Here is a 22,676-nt window from a genome sequence, read left to right on the forward strand (position 1 = left end):
TATTGAGGCTCTGGTCACGAAGAAAAAGAAGGCACATGACATGCCTAGGCAGATGGGATCAAGTGGATCCCTTGAAGGGTATAGAGGATATAGGAGTAGAGGTAAGAGAGAAATCAGGAGGCCAAAAATGGGACATGAGATTGTTTTGGCAGATAAGCAAAGGACAATGCAAAGAGCTTTTATAAATACATAAAGAGGAAAAGAGTAACTAGGGAGAGAGTAGGGCCTCTTAAGGATCAACAAGGTCATCTATAAGCCGATCCCAAGAGATAGGTGAGGTCCTAAATTAATATTTCTCTTCAGTGTTCACTTTTGAGGAAAGCATGAATGCTAGGGAGCTTTGGAAAATAGACAGTGATGTCTTGAGGAGTGTACACATAACAGAGAAGGAAGTGGAGGGATGGTTTAATAAGTTTGCCGATGACACGAAGGTTGGTGGTGTTGTGGGTAGTCTGGAGGGATGTCAGAAGTTGCAGCGAGACATAGATAGGATGCAAGACTGGGCAGAGAAGTGGCAGATGGACTTCAACGTGGATAAATGTGTAGTGGTCCATTTTGGCAGGTCCAATGGGATGAAGAAATACAATATCAAGGGTAGGACTCTTAGCAGTGTTGAGGAGCAGAAGGACCTTGGGGTCCGGGTCCACAGGACTCTTAAATCAGCCTCGCAGGTGGCGGATGTGGTCAAGAAGGCATATGGTGTACTGGCCTTCATTAATCGAGGGATTGAGTTTAGGAGTTGGGAGGTAATGCTGCAACTTTTCAAGACCCTTGTCAGACCCCACTTGGAGTACTGTGTGCAGTTCTGGTCGCCTCACTACAAGAAGGATGTGGAAGGTATTGGGAAGGTGCAGAGGAGATTTACAAGGATGTTGCCTGGATTGGGAGGCATGCCTTATGAAGATAGGTTGAGGGAGCTAGGTCTCTTCTCCCTGGAGAGACGAAGATTGAGAGGCAACCTGATAGAGGTTTATAAAATGTTGAGAGGAATAGATAGGGTGGGTTCTCGGAGGCTTTTTCCCAGGGCTGAAATGGTCGCTACAAAAGGACACAGGTTTAAGGTGCTGGGAAGCAAGTACAGAGGAGATGTTAGGGGTAAATTTTTCACTCAGAGGGTGGTGAGTGAGTGGAATCGGCTGCCGTCGGTGGTGGTAGAGGCAAAGTCATTGGGGTCTTTTAAAAGACTTCTGGATGATTACATGGGATTTAATGGGATTGAGAGTTATAGATAGGCTTGGTAGGCATGGATATGATCGGCGCAACTTGTGGGCCGAAGGGCTTGTTTGTGCTGTAGTGTTCTATGTTCTATGTTGTCTGTCTCTACATCCTTCTGGTAGTGTGGCGACCAGAATTGATCAGTGCTGTGTCCACTGTTATTTATCATTTATATTAATGATTTGGCTGAGAACTTAGGAGGTATGGTTAGTAAGTTTACAGATGACACCAAGATTGGTAACATAGTGAACAGTGAAGAAGGTTATCCAGGATTGTAACAGGATCTTGATCAATTGGGCCAGAGAGCTGACGAATGGCAAATATAGTTTAATTTAGGTAAATGCGAGGTGCTGCATTTTTTCACACAGTGGGTGGTGAGTGTCTGGAACAAGCTATACAATACAATCTATTTTAGTGTCATCTGCAAGCTCACTGACCATGCCTTGTACATTCTCATCCAAATCGCTGATATAGATAACAAATAGTAATGGGCCCAGCACTGACCTGTGAAGCATACCACTAGTCACAGGCCTCTAGTCCGACAAGCATTCTTGCACCATTACCCTCTGCTTCCTACCATCAAGCCAATTGTGTATCCGGTTTGCCAGCTCCCACTGATTCCATGTGATCTAACCTTCCAGAGAATCCTACCATGTGGAAATTTATCAAAGGCCTTACTGAAATCCGTATAGACTACGTCTACCACCCTGTCCTCATCAACCTTCCTGGTCACATCATCAAAGAGCTCTAACAAGTTTATAAGGCATGATCTCCAATGCACAAAGCCGTGCTGACTGCACAAGTCCTGGTAGCATCCTGGTAAATCTTTTCTGCACTTTTTCTAGTTTAATAATATCCTTTCTATAATAGGATGACCAGAACTGTACACAGTATTCCAAGTGTGGCCTTACCAATGTCTTGTACAACTTCAACAAGACATCCCAACTTCTGTATTCAATGTTCTGACCAATGAAAGCAAGCATGCCGAATGCCTTCTTCACCACTCTGTCCACCTGTGACTCCACTTTCAAGGAGCTATGAACATGTACCCCTAAAACCCTTTGTTCTGTAACTCTCCCTAGTGCCTTACTATTAACTGAGTAAGTCTTGCCCTGGTTCAATCTACCAAAATGCATCACCTCACATTTATCTAAATTAAAGGTTAAGAGAGGTTGGAGAAACTTGGTTTGTTCTCGCTGGAATGACGGAGGCTGAGGGGCAACCTGATAGAGGTCTACAAGATTATGGGGGGCATGGACAGAGTGGATAATCAGAATTCTCCCAGGGTCAATTACTAGGGGACATAGGTCTAAGATGCGAGGGGCAAGATTTAAAGGAGATATACAAGGCAAGTTTTTTTTAACAGAGGATGGTAGGTGCCTAGAACTTGCTGCCAGGGGTGGTAGTGGAAGCAGATACAATAGTGGCTTTTAAAGGGTGTTGGACAAGTATGTGAAGAGCAAGAGGATAAGACGTGAAGGCACAGGACCTATCAAGTGTGATGGTGGGAAAGTTTGTATGGAACCGATAGAAATAGCAGGGGTACTCAATGAATACTTTACTTCAGTATTCACAGTGGAAAAGAATCTTGGTGGTTGTAGTGCAGACTTGCAGTGGACTGAAAAGCTGCAGCATGTAGACATTAAGAAAGAGGATGTGTTGAAGCTCTTAAAAAGCATTGAGTTAGATGAATCGCCGGGACCAGATGGGATGTACCCTAGGTTACTATGGAAGGCAAGGGAAGAGATTGCTGAGCCTCTGGCAATGATCTTTGCACCATCAATGGAGATAGGAGAGGTTCCAGAGGATTGGAGAATTGCGGATGTTGTTCCTTTATTCAAGAAAGGGAGAAGAGATAGCCCAGGAAATTATAGACCAGTGAGTCTAACCTCAGTGGTTGGTAAGTTGATGGAGAAGATCCTGAGAGGTAGGATTTATGAACATTTGGAGAGGTATAGTATGATCAAAAATAGGCAGCACGGCTTTGTCAAAGGCAGGTCGTGCCTTACGAGCCTGATTGAATTTTTTGAGAATGTGTCTAAACACATTGACGAAGGAAGAGCAGTAGATGTGGTTTATATGGACTTCAGCAAGGCGTTTGATAAGGTGCCCCATGTAAGGCTTATTGAGAAAATGAGGGGGCATGGGATCCAAGGGGACATTGCTTTGTGGATCCAGAACTGGCTTGCCCACAGAAGGCAGAGAGTGGTTGTGGATGGGTCTTTTTCTGCATGGAGGTCGGTCACCAGTGGAGTGCCCCAGGGATCTGTTCTGGGACCCTTGTTCTTTGTGATTTTTATAAATGACCTGGATGAGGAAGTGGAGGGATGGGTTGGTAAGTTTGCTGATGACACAAAGGTTGGAGGTGTTGTGGATGGTGTGGAGGGATGTCAGAAGTTGCAGTGAGACATTGATGGGGTGCAAGACTGGGCGGAAAGTGGCAGATGGACTTCAATCCAGATACGTGTGTGGTGATTCATTTTGGCAGGTCAAATAGGATGACAGATTATAATATTAAAGGGTAAGGCTCTTGGCAGTGTGGGAGATCAGAAGGATCTTGGCGTCCGGGTTCATAGGACACTCAAAGCAGCTTCGCAGGTAGAGATTGTGGTTAAGAACTTGTGGGCCGAAGGGCCTGTTTGTGCTGTAGTTTTTCTATGTTTCTATGGACAAATACATGAACAGGATAGGAATAGAGGATTATGGGCCCCAGAAAGGTTGGGGGTTTTAGTTCAGTCAGTGCAGGCTTGGAGGGCCGAAGGGCCTGTTCCTGTGCTGTAATTTGCTTTGTTCTTAAACTCCATCTGCCATTGTCAGTCCACCGGCCCAATTGATCAAGAACCTGTTGCAATCAGAGATAACTTTCTTCACTGTCCACAATGTCACCAATCTGGGTGTCATCTGCAAACTTACTAACCATGCCTCTTATATTCCACTCCAAATTATTAATATAAATGACAAATAACAGTGGACCCAGCACTAATCCCCGAGGCACACCGCTGGTCATAGGCTTCCAGTTTGAAAAACGATCCTCGATAACCACCCTCTGGCTTATCGTGGTGAATGTGTGGAATTCACTCCCACAGAATGTAGTTGAGGCCAAAACATTGCTTGATTTCATGAAGAAATTAGATATAGCTCTTGGAGCTAAAGGGACCAAGGGATTTGGGGGACAGGGGGATCAGAATATTGAATCTGATGATCAGCCATGGTCAAAATGAATGACGGAGCAGGGTCAATAGGCTGAATGCCCACCCCTCCTTCTAGTTTCGATGTTTCCATGTGTCTATGTCCCTGACCATCCGAGGGCGATTGGTACCTCCACACCACCAGAAAGCTCATCAATTCTGGGGCAGGAAAAATTTCAAATTCAGATCTCACTGGCTCAAATCGCATTTTTGACTGCTCATGGGATTTAGTGGCCAATACAGATTTGCACCCATATTCAATGGGACCGCTAAATTGCAGCCAATGGCCTGAATGGTCTCATTGTCTACCTTACAATCCTAGGTACACGGTGAAAAATGGAGGCCCCAGCTTGCATTTGAAGCCCAGGGCCCAGAACATTAGTGACATACTTGAGGATTCTCTCAAATTCCTGTCGTTCTTTGGTTGCCTGCACTGCCAGGAAATGTTGCTTTTGCCGGATTTGATCTGACCGAGATTTCTTCAGCATCGCTGCCACCTCCGACTTCTTACGCTCGTCCTCCAGTTCCTTCCGGCGCCATTCACGCTCCGCAGCCTCCTGGCTCCTTTTTGCCCGTAGCGCATCCTGCAAAAGAAAGGGAAAGGAGAAGCATGGGTTGAACCAGTCTCTGGGTGAAAGATCTGTGCATTGACTGGTGCCTCTCTGTTCCCCACCCGTCCCCTTGTTCCCTCCCCCTCCCCGTTCCTCCCCCTCCCTCTCTCAGGGAGGTATCTGTACACTGAGTGTACAGAGCCTCTCTGTAACCACCCACACCCCCCCTTCCCCCAGCCACCGTCGCACCCCGCCCACCGCCCCCCCCACCACCGCCCGCCCCCCTCGCCCCTCCCCTGTCTCCCCCCAGGGAGATACCTGTACACTGACTGGTGTCTCTCTGGCCTTCTCTCTCACGGAGATACTTAAGGCCCTTTTAGATAAGTAGATGAATATGCAAGGAAGAGAGGGATATGGACTAATCGCAGGCAGATGGAATTAGTTCCATTTGCGCCATGTTCAGCACAACATAATGAGTCAAAGGGCCTGTTCCTGCGTTGTATTGTTCTATATTCTTTGTTCTAAGATCACCTCTCAATCTTATAAAGTGCAATGGATACAGTCCCAGTCTGTCCAACCTTTCTTCCATACATTAGCAATGAGGACTTCGCAGTGGATAGGTTGCAATGCAAAAGATGCAGACACAAACTAAGGGCTAATGGAGCTTGGGTAATATATTAGGTTGGACAGAGGATTGATAATGGACAGGAAGCAAAGAGTAGCATTAAACAAGACAGCTTCAAGAGCACATGGAATGTTGTAAGAATTGGTGCTTAGGCGTGCATTCACATACTGGGATATGTTGTATTGTCTTATGAGAGATTGAGTAAATTGAATCTATATTCATCAAATTATGGAATTGTTACAGGACTGAAAAAGGTCATTTGGCCCATTGTGTCGAGCTGGCCAATTTTCTGGAGTTCCGAAAAATGACCGGTGTATTTTATTGAATCATGCAAGATTCCAAAGGTAAAATAAGAAAAATACAGCAGATATTAGAATCTGAAACAAGAAGAGAGAATGCTGGAAAATCTCAGCATCCCTGGCAGCATCCCTAGGGAGGGAAAACAGAGTTAATGTTTTGAATTTGTTTGGCCCTTCATCAGAACTGACCACAACCTTCCTGTTGTTCTCCTGCATACATGCTGTCCTAGGCCTGCTGTAATGCTCCAGCGAAACTCAATGCAATCTGGAGGATCAGCATCTCATCCTGCGATTCAGTATGTTACAGCCCTCAGGACTCCTCATTGAGTTTAGCAACTTTAGCCTGCAACCCTTCTTCTCTATCTCAAGCCCAATTTTAAATATCCTATACATAGAACATAGAACACTACAGCACAAACAGGCCCTTCGGCCCACAAGTTGCGCCGATCACATCCATACCTACCAAGCTATAGAACTATCTGTAACTCCCAATCTCATTAAATCCCATATACTCATCCAGAAGTCTTTTAAAAGACCCCAGCGAGTTCGCCTCTACCACCACCGACGGCAGCCGATTCCACTCACTCACCACCCTCTGAGTGAAAAACTTACCCCTGACATCTCCTCTGTACCTGCTCCCCAGCACCTTAAACCTGTGTCCTTTTGTAGCGACCATTTCAGCCCTGGGAAATAGCCTCCGAGAATCCACCATATCTATTCCTCTCAACATCTTATAAACCTCTATCAGGTCTATCATACATTTATTGTCTCAATGCAAACTCCAACTTATCTCTCCCCTCAACCCCTCCACCAGCCTATTTGTTATTTGTTCTTAAGGTTGCTACATCTTGTTAATAAGAACATAAGAGCTAGAAACAGGAATAGGCCGTCTGGCCCCTCGAGCCTGCTCCGCCATTCAATAAGATCATGGCTGATATTTTTGTGGACTCAGCTCCACTTACCTGCCCGCTCACCATAACCCTTAATTCCTTTACTGTTCAAAAATAGGTCAGCTAGTTTAACGTCTGTAGTTGGAAAAATGCTTAAATCCGTCATCAAAGAAGAAATAGCGAGGCACCTAGAAAAGAATGGTTTGATAGAGTAGACGCAGCACGGATTCGTTAAGGGGAAGTCGTGTTTGACAAATTCATTGGATTTCTATGAGGATGTGACTAGTGCGGTAGACAGAGGGGAACCGGTGGATGTGGTGTTTCTAGATTTTCAAAAAGCGTTTGATAAGGTGCCTCATAAAAGGTTGCTTCAGAAGGTTAGGGATCATGGAGTTGGGGGTAAGGTGTTAGCGTGGATAGAGGGTTGGTTGTCTAATAGGAAGCAGAGAGTTGGTATCAATAGGTGCTATTCTGATTGGCGGTTGGTGACTAGTGGAGTGCCGCAGGGATCAGTGCTGGGGCCTCAGCTATTTACCATTTATATAGATGATCTGGAGGAGGGGGCTGAGTGTAGGGGAAATTTGCTGATGACACGAAGATGAGTGGTAAAGCAAATTGCGTGGAGGGTGTGGAAAGTCTGCAGAGGGATCTGGATAGGCTGAGCGAGTGGGTGAGGACCTGGCAGATGGAGTACAATGTTAGCAAGTGTGAGGTTATCCACTTTGGCAGAAATAATAGCAGGAGGGATTACTATTTAAAGGGCGAAAAGCTGCAGCATGCTACAGTGCAGAGGGACCTGGGGGTCCTTGTGCATGAGTGGCAAAACCCCAGTCTGCAGGTGCAGCAGGTGATCAAGAAGGCGAATGGGATGCTGGCCTTTATAGCAAGGGGGATAGAATATAAAAGTAGGGAGGTCTTGCTGCAACCGTACAGGGCACTGGTGAAGCCGCAGCTGGAGTACTGTGTGCAGTTTTGGTCGCCGCACTTGCGGAAGGATATTTTGGCCTTGGAGGGAGTGCAGAGGAGGTTCACTAGGCTGATACCGGAGATGAGGGGGTTGGACTATGAAGAGAGACTAAATAGACTGGGTCTGTACTCGTTGGAGTTTAGAAGGATGAGGGGGGATCTTATAGAGACGTATAAGATAATGAAAGGGATGGATAGGGTAGAGGTGGAGAGATTCTTCCTGCTTAGAAAGGATAGCAGGACTAGAGGACACAGCCTCAAGATAAGTGGGGGGGCAGTTTAGATCAGAGTTGAGGAGGAACTTCTTCACTCAAAGGGTGGTGAATCTCTGGAATTCTCTGCCCGTTGAAGTGGTGGAGGCTGCCTCGCTGAATATATTTAAGTCACGGGTAGATAGGTTTTTGGTAGACAAGGGGATTAAGGGTTATGGGGAGAAAGCGGGAAAGTGGAACTGATCCACTTCAGATCAGCCATGATCTTATTGAATGGCGGGGCAGGCTCGAAGGGCTAGATGGCCTACTCCTGCTCCTATTTCTTATGTTCTTAAAAATGTATCTATCCTTGCCTAAAAATCATTCGATGAGGGAGCCTCAACTGTTTCACTGGGCAGGGAATTCCACAGATTCACAATCCTTTGTGTGAAGAAGTTCCTCCTCAACTCAGTCCTAAATCTGCTTCCCCTTATTTTGAGGCCATGCCTCCTAGTTCTAGTTTCACCCGCCATTGGAAATGACTTCCCTGCTTCTATCTCATCCATTCCCTTCATAATCCTATATGTTTCGATAAAATCTCCCTCATTCTTCTGAATTCCAATGAGTATAGCCCGGGTCTACTCAATCTCTTCTCTTGAACCAACCCTCTCAACTCTGGAATCAACCTAGTGAATCTCCTTTGCATCCCCTCCAGTGCCAGTATATCCTTTCTCAAGTAAGGAGACCAAAACTGTACACAGTAACTCCAGATGTGACCTCACCAGCACCTTATACAGCTGCAACATAACCTCGCTGTTTTTAAACTCCATCCCTCCAGCAATGAAGGACAAAATTCCATTTGCCTTCTTAATTACCTGCTGTACCTGCAAACCAACTGCTTGAGATTCCTGTACAAGGACACCCAGGTCCCTCTGCACAGCAGCATGCTGCAATGTTTTATCATTTAAATAATAGCCCATTTTGCTGTTATTCCTACCAAAATGGATGACCTCACATTTACCAACATTGTACTCCATCTGCCAGACTCCTGCCCACTCACTTAGACTATCTATATCCCTTTGCAGATTTTCAGCGTCCTCTGCACACTTTGCTCTGCCACCCATCCTAGTGTCATCTGTGAATTTTGACACATTACACTTGGTCCCCAACTCCAAATCATCGATGTACATCGTAAACAATTGCAGTCCCAACACTGATCCCTGAGGCACACCATTAGTCACTGATCGCCAACCAGAAAAACACTCATTTACCCCCACTCTTTCCTTTCTGTTCGTTAACCAATCCTCTAACCATCCTAATACGTTACCCGTAACACTGTGCACCTTTATTTTATGTAGCAGTCTTTGGTGAGGCACCTTGTCAAATGTCTTCTGGAAATCCAGATACACCACATCCACAGGTTCCCCATTGTCCTCTGCACATATAATGTTCTCAAAGAATTCCACCAGATTAGTCAAACATGACCTGCTCTTCATGAACCCATGCTGCATCTTATCAATGGGACAATTTATATCCAGATGGCTCGCTATTTCTTCCTTGATGATAGATTCAAGCATTTTCCCTACTACAGACGTTAAGCTAACCAGCCTATAGTTACCTGCCTTTTGTTTACCTCCTTTTTTAAACAGTGGTGTCACATTTGCTGTTTTCCAATCTGCAGGAACCACTCCAGATTCCAGCGAATTTTGGTAAATTACCATTAGTGCATTTGCTATTTCTCCCGCCATCTCTTTTAGTACCCTGGGATGTATTCCATCAGGACCAGGAGTCTTAGAACATAGAACATAGAACATAGAACATTACAGCGCAGAACAGGCCCTTCGGCCCACGATGTTGCGCCGACCAGTTAAAAAACAATGACCCACTAACCTAAACCAATCCCTTTTCGTCCATAAACCTATCCACGGATCTCTTAAACGCCCCCAAACTAGGCGCATTTACAACTGCAGCAGGCAGGGCATTCCAATCCCTCACCACCCTCTGGGTAAAGAACCTACCCCTGACATCCGTCCTATAACTACCCCCTCTTAATTTAAAGCCATGCCCCCTCGTGCTAGATTTCTCCATCAGAGGAAAAAGGCTATCACTGTCCACCCTATCCAAACCTCTGATCATCTTATATGTTTCAATAAGGTCCCCTCGCAGCCGCCTTCTTTCTAATGAAAACAACCTCAAATCCCTCAGTCTCTCCTCATAGGACCTCCCCTCCATACCAGGCAACATCCTGGTAAACCTCCTCTGCACCCTCTCCAAAGCCTCCACATCCTTCCTATAGTGTGGGGACCAGAACTGCACACAATACTCCAAGTGCGGCCGCACCAGAGTTTTGTACAGTTGCAACATGACGCTGCGGCTCTTAAATTCAATCCCCCTACCAATAAACGCCAAGACACCGTATGCCTTCCCAACAACCCTATCTACTTGATTCCCAACTTTCAGGGATCTATGTGCACATACACCTAGATCCCTCTGTTCATCCACACTATTCAGAGTCCTACCGTTAGCCCTATACTCTACACGTCCATTATTCCTGCCAAAGTGAATTACCTGACACTTTTCCGCATTAAACTCCATCCGCCACCTCTCGGCCCAGCTCTGCAACTTGACCAAGTCTCCCTGTAGACTAAGACACCCTTCCTCACTATCTACCACACCTCCAACTTTGGTGTCATCAGCAAATATCTTCACTGACTACTGTCATAGTCCCTGCTTATCAATACACTGACTGCTGTTGTTGCTCATCACAATCTTGCAGTACTGCCTTGTCCCTTCTTGTTAACTTTCTAAATCTCCAGTCAGATAAGCCCTCTCACACTGCTATTTAGTTTAAAGGCCTCGTAACAGTGCTTTATGCTATGTCAGGCTACAATCAGTGGAGGGTTTTCACCCTTAATTTTAATTGACTTCAGTTTTGCTAGAGCTCCTTGACATCACACAGTCAAAAGCTATCTAGGTGTCAAAGGTAATCCCTGTCAACTTACCTCTGTGCACAGACTGGTGTCTCTGATGCCCTCCCTCCTCTCCCATGAAATATCAGTTCAATGACTGATGTATCTCAGCCCTCTTCAACAGGGAAATATCGCTCACCCACCTGTTCTGCCTTGTGATCATGGGCTCGTTCTTGCAGAGCCTGTAATCGAGCCACTTCGATAGCTTTTTCTCGTTTCAAGTGATTCTGCCGTTCCTCAAACTCAGCTTCTCTTTTCTGGGAAGAAAAATACAGGTACAGCACGGTTAGTTACTGAGTAAAGTTCTCTCCCCTCTTGCTCCCTAACCCTGCCAATCCCTCCCACTCTACCATCTCTCTTCCTCCTTCTTGTTCCCTCTCTCTCTCCCCCTCTCTAATTTTCTGCTTCTCTCTTCCCCCTTTCTCTTCCACTCCTCCCACCCCCTAGAATTTGAGGATCTGGATCAACTTGGATAAAATATGTCTTTAAGACAGAAAGGGGCAATTTATTTTTCAGACTGGAGGATGGTGGGTCCCATGAGTGAGTATCAGAATCATTCTTTCTTTTGATATTGTGAGGGGAACTTACCCTGTATGTTTTTCTTATAAAATATGCACAGATCTACACTCATTATTCTCTCTAAAATTTTAATCTGGAAAAGACCTTAAAATGGTTGAATCCATGTCTATCTGTAACCCCGGAACAAAAGGAGCTACCTGGCGGAATAAGAGAAACTTGTATCTCAAATCCCTGAAGATATTCAAATGACTCATCTGTGTGATGCACAGAACAAATTCAAAACCAGCATACATTTCATAATCCAGGGTGGCCATCCAGAGTCTACTGATCTGCTAGGGCAAAGGGCTCCACAACCCTCTCCTTTCAATTCTTAATGCATGAGGCATTTAACTATTTTGAGGATCCAGACACAAGACACGCATCCTTTGTCAAAGACAGCAGAAAGAGGTGGGAGTCAAAGAACAAAGTGCAAAGAACAGTACAGCACAGGTCCTTCGGTCCACCAAGTCTGTGTTGACACACGACGCCTGGTTTTGTGAAGGGGAGGTTGTGTCTCACTTACTTCATCGAATTTTTCGAGGAAATGATGAAGATGATTGATGAGGGTAGGGCAGTGGATGTTGTCTACGTGGATCTCAGCAAGGCCTTTGACAGGGTCCCACATGGCAGACTGGTACAGAAGGTGAAGTTGCATGGGATCAGGTGTGAGCTGGCAAGGTGGATACAGCCAGAGTCTACTCAGTCTCTCCTCATAAGCCAATCCTCTGAACTCTGGAATCAACCTAGTGAATCTCCTCTGCATCCCCTCCAGTGCCAGTATATCTTTCTCAAGTAAGGATGTTGCAGCTTTATAGAACCTTAGTTAGGCCGCACTTGGAGTATAGTGTTTAATTCTGGTTGCCACACTACCAGAAGGATGTAGAGGCTTTGGAGAGGGTACAGAAAAGATTTACCAGGATGTTGCCTGGTATGGAGGGCATTAGCTATAGGAGAGGTTGGAGAACCTTGGTTTGTTCTCAATGGAATGACGGAGGTTGAGGGGCGACCTGCTGGAAGTCTACAAGATATGAGGGGCATAGACAGAGTGAATAGTCATAGAACATAGAACATTACAGCACAGTACAGGCCCTTCAGCCCTCGATGTTGCGCCGACCAGTGGAACCAATCTAATGACCCTCTAACCTAAACTATTCCAATGTTATCAATATGCCGATCCACTGACCATTTGAACGCCCTTAAAGTTGGCGAGTCCACAACTGCTGCAGGCAGGGCATTCCATGACCGTACTACCCTCTGAGTAAAGAACCTACCTCTGACACCCGTCCTATAATTACCAAACCCTTAATTTAAAACTATGTCCCCTCGTGTTAGCCATCACCATCCGAGGTAAGAGGCTCTCACTGTCCACCCTAGCCAATCCTTTGATCATCTTGTATGCCTCAATCAGGTCACCTCGTAACCTTCTTCTCTACAATGAAAATAACCTCAAGTCCCTCAGCCTTTCCTCAAAAGACCTTCCCACCATACCAGGCAACATCCTGGTAAACCTCCTCTGCACCCTTTCCAATGCCTCCACATCTTTCTTATAATGCGGCGACCAGAACTGTACGCAATACTCCAAGTGTGGCCGCACCAGAGTTTTGTACAGTTGTAACATGACCTCACGGCTCTGAAATTCAATCCCTCTACCAATAAAAGCTAACACACCGTACGCCTTCTTAACAACCTTATCAACCTGGGTGCCAACTTTCAGGGAGCTATGCACATGTACCCCGAGATCTCTCTGCTCGTCAACACTACTAAGAGTCCTTCCATTAGCCCTATATTCTGTACTCCTGTTACTCTTACCAAAGTGAATCACCTCACACTTTTCCATATTAAACTCCATTTGCTACCTCTCAGCCCAGCTCTGCAGCTTATCTATGTCCCTCTGCAAACTGTAACATCCATCCTCACTGTCTACAACTCCTCCAACTTTGGTGTCGTCAGCAAATTTACTAATCCATCCTTCTACACCCTCATCTAGTTCATTTATAAAAGTCAGAAGCTTTTTCTCAGGGTGGAAGAGTCAATTACTTGGAACATAGTTTTAAGGTGGGAGAGGCAAGGTTTAAAGGACATGTATGAGGCAAGTTTTTTACACAGAGGATGGTGGGTGCCTGGAACTCGCTGCCGGGGGTGGTATTGGAAGTAGATATGATAGTGACTTTTAAGGGGCTTCTTGACAAATACATGAATAGGATGGGAATAGAGGGATATGGTCCCTGGAAGGGTAGGAGGTTTTAGTTCAATTGGACAGCATTGTTGGTGCAGGCTTGGAGGGCTGAAGGGCCTGTTCCTGTGCAATAACTTTCTTTGTTCTTTGTTCCAAACTAAAGAACTTTTGCTATATGCAGGCCATATCCCTCTATTCCCTGCCTCTTCATGTATTTGTCAAGATGTCTCTTAAACATTGCTATTGTAACATTTTCCACCACCTTCTCTGGCACAGCTCAAGTTACTTTCACTCCTATCCAGAATCAGGATAGCAGGGTAGCAGGACTCGAGGGCACAGCCTCAAGATAGGAGTGGGGGGTGGGGGGGTGCAGTTTAGATCAGAGTTGAGGAGGAACTTCTTCACTCAAAGGGTGGTGAATCTCTGGAATTCTCTGCCCGTTGAAGTGGTGGAGGCTGCCTCGCTAAATATATTTAAGTCACGGGTAGATAGGTTTTTGATAGATAAGGGAATTAAGGATTATGGGGAGAGAGCGGGAAAGTGGAACTGATCCACTTCAGATCAGCCATGATCTTATTGAATGGCGGGGCAGGCTCGAAGGGCTAGATGGCCTACTCCTGCTCCTATTTCTTATGTCCTTATGTAATCATCTTTGCAATTGTTTCCTCTGTATCTCTGGAACTTTTCGGAGGCCTGTAGAAAACTCCCAACAGGGTGACTTCTCCTTTCCTGTTTCTAACTTCTGCCCATACTACCTCAGTAGACGAGTCCTCATTAAACATCCTTTCTGCCACCATAATACTGTCCCTGACTAACAATGCCACACCTGCCCCTCTTTTACCATCTTCACTGATCTTACTGAAACATCTAAACCCTGGAATCTGCAACAACCATTCCTGTCACTGCTCTATCCATGTCTCTGAAATGGCCACAACATCGAAATCCCAGGTACCGACCCATGCTGCAAGTTCACCCACTTTATTCAGGATGCTCCTGGCATTGAAGTAGGCACACCTCAAACCACCCTCCTGCCTTCCGGTGCACTCCTGCAACCTTGAAACCCTATTCATGACCTCACTACTCTCAACCTCCTGTCTATGGAGCTACAATTCAGGTTCCCATCCCCCTGCTGAATTAGCTTAAACCCGCCTGAAGAGCAGTAGCAAATTTCCCCTCCAGGATATTGGTACCCCTCTGGTTCAAGTGTAGACCATCTGTTTATGGAGGTCTCACCTACCCCAGAATGTCTTCCAATTATCCAGGTACCTGAATCCCTCCCTTCTGCACCACCCCTGTTGCCAGATGTTCAACTGCTCTCTCTCGCTATTCGTCTCCTCACTGGCACGCAGCACGGGTAACAAGCCAGAGATAACAACTCTGTTTGTTCTAGCTCGAAGCTTCCATCCTAACTCCCTGAATTTCTGCCTTACATCCCTATCCCTTTTCCTACCTATGTCTTTGGTACTTAAGTGGACCCCAACTTGGGACTGGTCCCCCTCCCCGTTAAGGATCCCGAAAACACGATCCGAGACATCACAGACCCTAGCAACTGGGAGGCAACACACCAAGCCAGATTCTCTCTCGTTCCCACATAATCTCCTATCTGCCCCCTAAGTATGGAGTCCCCAATGACTAATACTTTACTCCTCTTCCCCCTTCCCTTCTGAGTAACAGGGACAGACTCTGTGCTAGAGACCTGTACCCCATGGCTTACCCCTCGTGAGTCTTCCCCCCCGAACAGTATCCAAAACAGTATACTTGTTAAACAGAGAAATGGCCACAGGGGATCACTGCACTGATTGCTTCTTACCCCTTCTAACAGTCACCCAAGTATAAGAACATAAGAACATGAGGATCCAAAGTATCCTCATTTCTAAGAGTTACTACTTCCGTATGGCTTTTTTCTATAACTGTCTCTGTCTCCCAAATGATCCTGAGTTCATCCAGTTCCAGCTCCTGTTCCCTAATACAGACTTCATTTCTATGATTTCTATGATTCTATGTTTCTAAATGGTTTTGACCTAATTGTTATGAGAGATATGATTACAAGCTGACCAAGGCTGGAAAATCTATATTGCAGGTTATGCAATATTTGAATAAGACAGACAGAATGCAGAGGGCTGATTGTAAAGGACATAAAGACATTAATGAGGAAGGGTTTTGACTGTGGAGGAGAATCAGTATGGTTAGAGATTAGGAATAGCAAGAGTCAGTATACACTGGTTTATAGACCAATTAACAGTAGCTATACTTTTAGACAGGACATTAAACAAGAAATTATTGGAACATTTAACAACAGCAATATAGTACTTGTGGGGGTGCTAGTCTTTGTCAGAAAACAGAGAATAGTGATAAATAGTTATTTTCAGATTGGAGGAAGATTTATAGTGGAATTCCTCAGCGATTAATGTTGGGACTTTTGCTCTTGCTGATATATATTAATGACTTCGGCCGAGGTGTGCAAGGCGTGATATTAAAATTTGTGGATAATATGAAGATTAGAAGTGTTGTCAACTATGATGAAGATTTTCTTGTGCTTCCAAAGGACACAGACATATGAGCTGATGGGGCAGACAAATGACAGTAAAGTTCAATGCAGAGAATTATGATGTCATTCGTTTTGACAGGAATAATGGAGACAATATAAAACAAAGGGAGAAACGAAAGAAGGTGCAGGAACACAGGAACCTTGGTGTATATGTATGTAAGTCAGTGAAGGTCGCAGGGCACTTTCAGAGAATAGCTGAGAGAGATAGTATTTAAGGTTTTATTAATATGGGCATTGGGCACAAGGGTAAGGAGATGATGTTGAACATGTATCAGTTAGGCCTCATCTGAAGAATGCGTCCAGTCCTGGGCATTATATTTGAGGCTGGCATAGTGGTACAGTGGTTAGCACTGCTGTCTCACAGCGCCAGAGACCTAGGCTTGATTCCCGGCTTGGGTCATTGTCTGTGCAGAGTCTGCATGTTCTCCCCATTTCTGCCTGGGTTTCCTTCAGGTGTTCCAGTTTCTTCCCACAGTCTGAAATACGTACTGGTTAGGTGCATTGGCCATGCTAAATTTTCCTTCAATGTACCTGAACAGGTGCTGGAGTGTGGCGACTGAGCATTTTCACAGTATCTTCATTCCAGTGTTAATGTAAGCCTACTTTTGACATTTAAATAAATTTAAACTTAACTACTAATCCAGAAATTCAGCTAATGTTTTGGGGACCCAATTTCAAACCCTGCCATGGCAAATGATGGCATTTGAATTCAATAAAAATCTGGAATTAAGAATTTACTGACGATCATGAAATCATTGTCAATTGTTTGTAAAAAAAAATCTAACGTCCTTTAGGGAAGGAAATCTCCGTCCTTACCTGGTCTGGCTTACATATGACTCCAAAGCCACAGCAATGTGGTTAACTCTCAACTTCCCTCAGGAAACTAGGGATGGGCAACAGTGACACTCATATCCCATGAAAGAATTTAAAAAAGTGAGGATTTCTTAACTTGTACTTTCCCTCTCTCAGTAGACTATTAAAAACATGGCATCTCCTTTGAGATCCAGAATTCTCTCAACATTGACTGTTGAACTTTCTCGCAACTTATCTAAGAGTTTTAGACATAATTTTGTCAACTATCTGCTATTATGTCCAATTAGAGAGATTTAAACTGTCCCATTCACCTTAGGGCATAATCATCAATTAAAAACTTTTGTTCTCTCCTTACAGAATATAGAACATAGAACACTACAGCACAAACAGGCCCTTCGGCCCACAAGTTGCGCCGATCACATCAACACCTACCAAGCCATAGAACTATCTGTAACTTCCAGTGCCATTAGATCCCATATACTCATCCAGAAGTCTTTTAAAAGACCCCAGCGAGTTCGCCTCTACCACCACCGACGGCAGCCGATTCCACTCACTCACCACCCTCTGAGTGAAAAACTTACCCCTGACATCTCCTCTGTACTTGCTTCCCAGCACCTTAAACCTGTGTCCTCTCATAGCAACCATTTCAGTCCTGGGAAATAGCCTCTGAGAATCCACCCTATCTATTCCTCTCAACATTTTATAAACCTCTATCAGGTCACCTCTCAACCTTTGTCTCTCCAGGGAGAAGAGTCCTAGCTCTCTCAACCTATCTTCATAAGACATGCCTCCCAATCCAGGCAACATCCTTGTAAATCTCCTCTGCACCCTCTCAATAGCTTCCACTTCCTTCCTGTAGTGAGGCGACCAGAACTGCGCACAGTACTCCAAGTGGGGTCTGACAAGGGTCCTATAAAGTTGCAGCATTACCTCCCGACTCCTAAACTCAATCCCTCGATTAATGAAGGCCAGTACACCATACACCTTCTTGACCACATCCTCCACCTGCGAGGCCGATTTAAGAGTCCTGTGGACCCAGACCCCAGGATCCTTCTGCTCTTCAATCCAGCTAAGACTCCTACCCTTGATATTGTACTCCTGCATCCCGTTGGTCCTGCCAAAATGGACCACTACACATTTATCCGTGTTGAAGTCCATCTGCCACTTCTCCGCCCAGTCTTGCATCCTATTTATGTCACGCTGCAACTTCTGACATCCCTCTAGACTATCCATGACACCACCAACCTTCATATCGTCGGCAAACTTACTAACCCATCCCTCCACTTCCTCATCCAGGTCATTTATGAAAATGACAAACAGCAAGGGTCCCAGAACAGATCCCTGGGGCACTCCACTGGTGACTGACCTCCATGCAGAAAAAGACCCATCCACAACCACTCTCTGCCTTCTGCAGGCAAGCCAGTTCTGGATCCACAAGGCCAAAGGCCCTTGGATCCCATGCCCTCTCACCTTCTCAAGAAGTCTTGCATGGGGGACCTTATCAAACACCTTGCTGAAGTCCATGTACACCACGTCCACCGCTCTTCCTTCGTCAATGTGTTCAGTCACATTTTCAAAGAACTCAACTAGGCTCGTAAGGCATGACCTGCCCTTGACAAAGCCGTGCTGACTATTCCTGATCATTCTAAACCACTCTAAATGCTCATAAATCTTGTCCCTCAGAATCCTCTCCAACAACTTACCAACCACTGAGGTCAGACTCACCGGTCGATAATTTCCCGGGCTATCCCTGTTCCCTTTCTTGAAAATAGGAACCACATCCGCAATCCTCCAATCCTCCGGAACCTCTCCCGTCTCCATCGACGATGCAAAGATCATTGCCAGGGGCTCTGCAATCACTTCCCTCACCTCCCACAGTAACCTGGGGTACATCCCATCCGGTCCCGGCGACTTATCTATATTGATAGAATTTAAAAGTTCCAACACATCCTCTTTCTTAACATCCACATACTCAATCTTTTCCGTCTGCTGCAAACCTGTAGTACAACCTCCCAGATCACTTTCCACTGTGAATACTGAGGCAGAGTACTCATTAAGCACCTCTGCCATTTCTTCCGGTTCCACACAGACTTTTCCCCCTTCACCTTTTATAGGTCCTATCCCTTCTCTTCTCATCCTTTTACTTTTCACATATTTGTAGAAGGCCTTGGGATTCTCCTTAATCTTACCCGCCAAGGCCTTCTCATGACCCCTTCTGGCTTTCCTAATTTCCTTTTTAAGCTCCTTCCTACAAGCCTTATACTCGTCTAGATCCTTAACATCTCCTAGCTCTCTGAACTTTTTGTACACCTTTCTTTTCTTCCTGACCAGGTTCACCACAACCTTTGTGCACCACAGTTCCCACGATCTACCAAAACCTCCTTGTCTCATTGGAATGTTGTCGTGCAGAGCTCCAATCAAACATTCCTTGAAAATCCGCCACCTTCCTTCAGTACTTTTCCCCAAGAACACCTCCTTCCAGTTTACTCGTCCAATTGTCTGCCTGATATCATCATACTTGCCCTTACTCCAGACAAACACCTTCCTAGCCTGCCTGATCCTATCTCTTTCCAATGCTATCGTGAAGGAGATAGAATTATGATCTCCATCCCCGAGATGCTCTCCCACCGAGAGATCCATCACCTGTCCTGGTTCATTAGCCAGCACCAGGTCAAGTACAGCCTCTCCTCTCGTAGGCTTATCCACATACTGTGTCAGGAGACCCTCCTGAACACACCTAACAAACTCCTCCCCATCCAAACCCCTTACCCTAGGGATATTCCAGTCGATGTTTGGGAAATTAAAGTCTCCCATCACGACAACTCTGTAGGATCTCTCTAGGATCTGTTTCCCTATCTGCACCTCAACTTCCCTGTCAAAGAAAGAACAAAGAGCAACACAGCCCGGGAAACAGGCCCTTCGGCCCAACGAGCCCACGCTGCCATCTTAACAATGTGTTTTTCCTCCTCCACCCTTGACCCATGTCTATGCCTATGGTACCCCCATTATGGTACCCCATTGGTACCAGATTAAGGGGAGAATAATTTAGGGACAATTTGTTACACCAATCAGCCTTAGAGCACATCTTTGGGGTGTGGGAGGAAACCGGAGCACCCGGAGGAAACCCACGCAACCACAGGGAGAATGTGCAAACTCCCGCAGACACTGGCCTAAATCCATGTATCTGCGCTGTTAACAGTGATAGTCACTGAGCTGTTGTGGTGCCCATCTGCTGCTCCAGTTTTGAGCAAACACAAATGACGCAAAGTCCTCGGCTACTCTCAAAACATCCAAGAGCAGCCCACACACAACCAACCGTGTACATGCCCCTCGTTAGACAACAAAAGAGAAAAACATCAACACATATAACAGTTGATTTCCAGGAACGTCCCGAGGCTCTGATCCTTATTTAAAACAGTCTCCTATAACCCTCCATCCTCGTCACTATTGGGCGGCCTATAGAAAACACCCAGCAAAGTTATCGATCCTTTGCTGTTCCTAACTTCTACCCACAGAGACTCCGTAGACAGTCCCTCCACGGCATCCATCTTCTCTGCAGCCATGACACTGTCCCTGACCAACAGTGCCACTCCACCACCTCTTTTGCCTCCCTCCCTGTCCTTCCTGAAGCATCTGAATCCTGGCACCTGAAGTATCCAGTCCTGTCCCTGAGACATCCAAGTCTCCGTAATGGCCACCACATCACATTCCCAAGCAGCAATCCACACCCTAAGCTCATCTCTTTGTTCACTACACTCCTGGCGTTAAAATAGACACACCTCTGACCCTCGGTCTGGGCATTTCTCTTCTCCATCACCCGTCTAACCTCCCTCTCATACTGTCTACAGTCCTTCCCTACCCGGGAGCTAACCTCCTTGGTCTCAGTCTCCTGATCTCGATTCCCTCCCCCCAACCTTTCTAGTTTAAAGTCCCCCCAGTAGCCCTAGCCAACTTTCCCGCCAAGATATTAGTCCCCCTGGGATTTAAGTGCCACCCGTCTTTACTGTACAGGTCACACCTGCCCCTAAAGAGGTCCCAATGATCCAGGAACCGGAATCCCTGCCCCCTGCTCCAGTCCCTCAGCCACGCATTCACCCTCCACCTCATTCTATTCCTGCTCTCACTCTCCCGCGGCGCAGGCAGCAATCCTGAGATTACTATCTTCGCGTTCCTCCTTCTCAGCTGTCTACCTAATTCCCTATAATCCCTTTTCATGACCCCTTCCCTCTTCCTGCCTATGTCAGCGGTACCTATATAAACCACAACCTCCGGCTCCTCACCCTCCCCTTTCAGGATGTCTGGGACGTGTCCAGAGACATCCCGGATCCCAGCTCCAGGGAGACAAACCACCATCCGCGACTCCCGTCTGTGTCCGCAAAAACGCCTGTCTGATCCCCTCACTATGGAGTCCCCTATTAACACTGCCTTGCTGCTCTCTTTTTTAGTTTTTTTGAAGTTCTGGGTCAGGCTCAGCTCCAGAGACCCGGCCACCGCTCCCTCCCCCAGGTGAGCTGTCCCCCCCAGCAGTACTCAGACAGGGGTACTTATTTTGAAGGGGGACATCTACCGGCGCGCTCTCCATCACGTGAGCTTTCCCCTTCCTAACCGTTACTCACTTGCCTTCCTCCCGTTGCCCCGGTGTGACCACTTGCCGGTAGCTCCTGTCAATTACCTCCTCATTCTCTCTAATGAGACGAAGGTCCTCGAGCTGCAGTTCCAATTCCTTAACCTGGTCCCTTAGGGACTGCAGCTCCACACACCCAGCACAGATATGGATGTCTGGGAGACCAGGAGCCTCCAGGACCTCCCACATATTGCATCGGCAACAACATATTGGCCTCACACTCGGAATTGCCCTTTTTAGAAATACAGAGAAAAAAGTAATAAAAACTTATAAACTTACCTTGCCTCACCCTTTTCGCTTAGGCCCTGTGAGTCAAAGCCCTTCCAGCTCACACACAAAAAAAACAAAAACAAACTTACCTGTTCTCACTCCGAGCCCCTCTCTCTCTCTCTCTCTCTCATTTTTAGGTTAGAGGAGGTGGGAGGGTGGGGTACTCTACCTGCGTAGAGTATCGGGATTCCTCACTAATCCAATTTATGGTAAGGAAAAAAACTACCCAAGTCCCTTTGCAGACTGCTTCCGGTTTCCGGTATAAGATTAAAAAAAAACTAGCAAAGTTAATTTTAAAAATCGCTTTAACTTATCCTCAAGCTCTCCTCTTACAAATCGCTGCCTCTCTTCAGTGCTCCCAAGGAACAATACAGCACAGTACAAGCCTTCGGTCCTGATTTTGTGCTGAGCTATGTCCGAATCCAAAATCAAGCTATCCCACTCCCTATCATTCTGGTGTGTTCCATGTTCCTATCCAATAACCACTTGAAAGTTCCTAAAGCGTCCGACTCCACTATCACAGCAGGCAGTGCATTCCACACCCCAACCACTCTCTGAGTAAAGGATCTACCTCAGGCATCCCTCCTCTATCTCCCACCATAAACCTTATAGTTATGCCCCTTAATAACAGCTACATCCACCCGAGGAAATAGTCTCTGAACGTCCACTCTATCTATCCTCCTCATCATCTTATAAACCTCTATTAAGTCACCTCTCATCCTCCTCCACTCTAAAGAGAAAAGCCCCAGCTCCCTCAACCTTTCCTCATAAGACCTACCCTCCAAACCAGGCA

At 46.0% G+C, this 22,676-nt stretch overlaps 1 protein-coding gene across 1 annotated transcript in view; it reads right to left on the bottom strand.

Annotated features, from left to right (window-relative positions):
- LOC145348241 (cilia- and flagella-associated protein 45-like) overlaps positions 1-22,676 on the bottom strand; it is a 112,914-nt gene that overhangs the window by 10,864 nt on the left and 79,374 nt on the right. The window contains exons 9-10 of the mRNA XM_080196442.1: positions 11,038-11,151; positions 4,794-4,987 (exon numbers count right to left, since the gene is read on the bottom strand). Coding sequence (XP_080052568.1) covers positions 4,794-4,987; positions 11,038-11,151 — 308 coding nt within the window. The remainder of the gene's footprint in view (positions 1-4,793; positions 4,988-11,037; positions 11,152-22,676) is intronic.

Source organism: Carcharhinus amblyrhynchos, chromosome 9 (assembly GCF_965287045.1).
Source record: "Carcharhinus amblyrhynchos chromosome 9, sCarAmb.v2.hapA, whole genome shotgun sequence".
Lineage (NCBI taxonomy): Eukaryota > Metazoa > Chordata > Chondrichthyes > Carcharhiniformes > Carcharhinidae > Carcharhinus > Carcharhinus amblyrhynchos.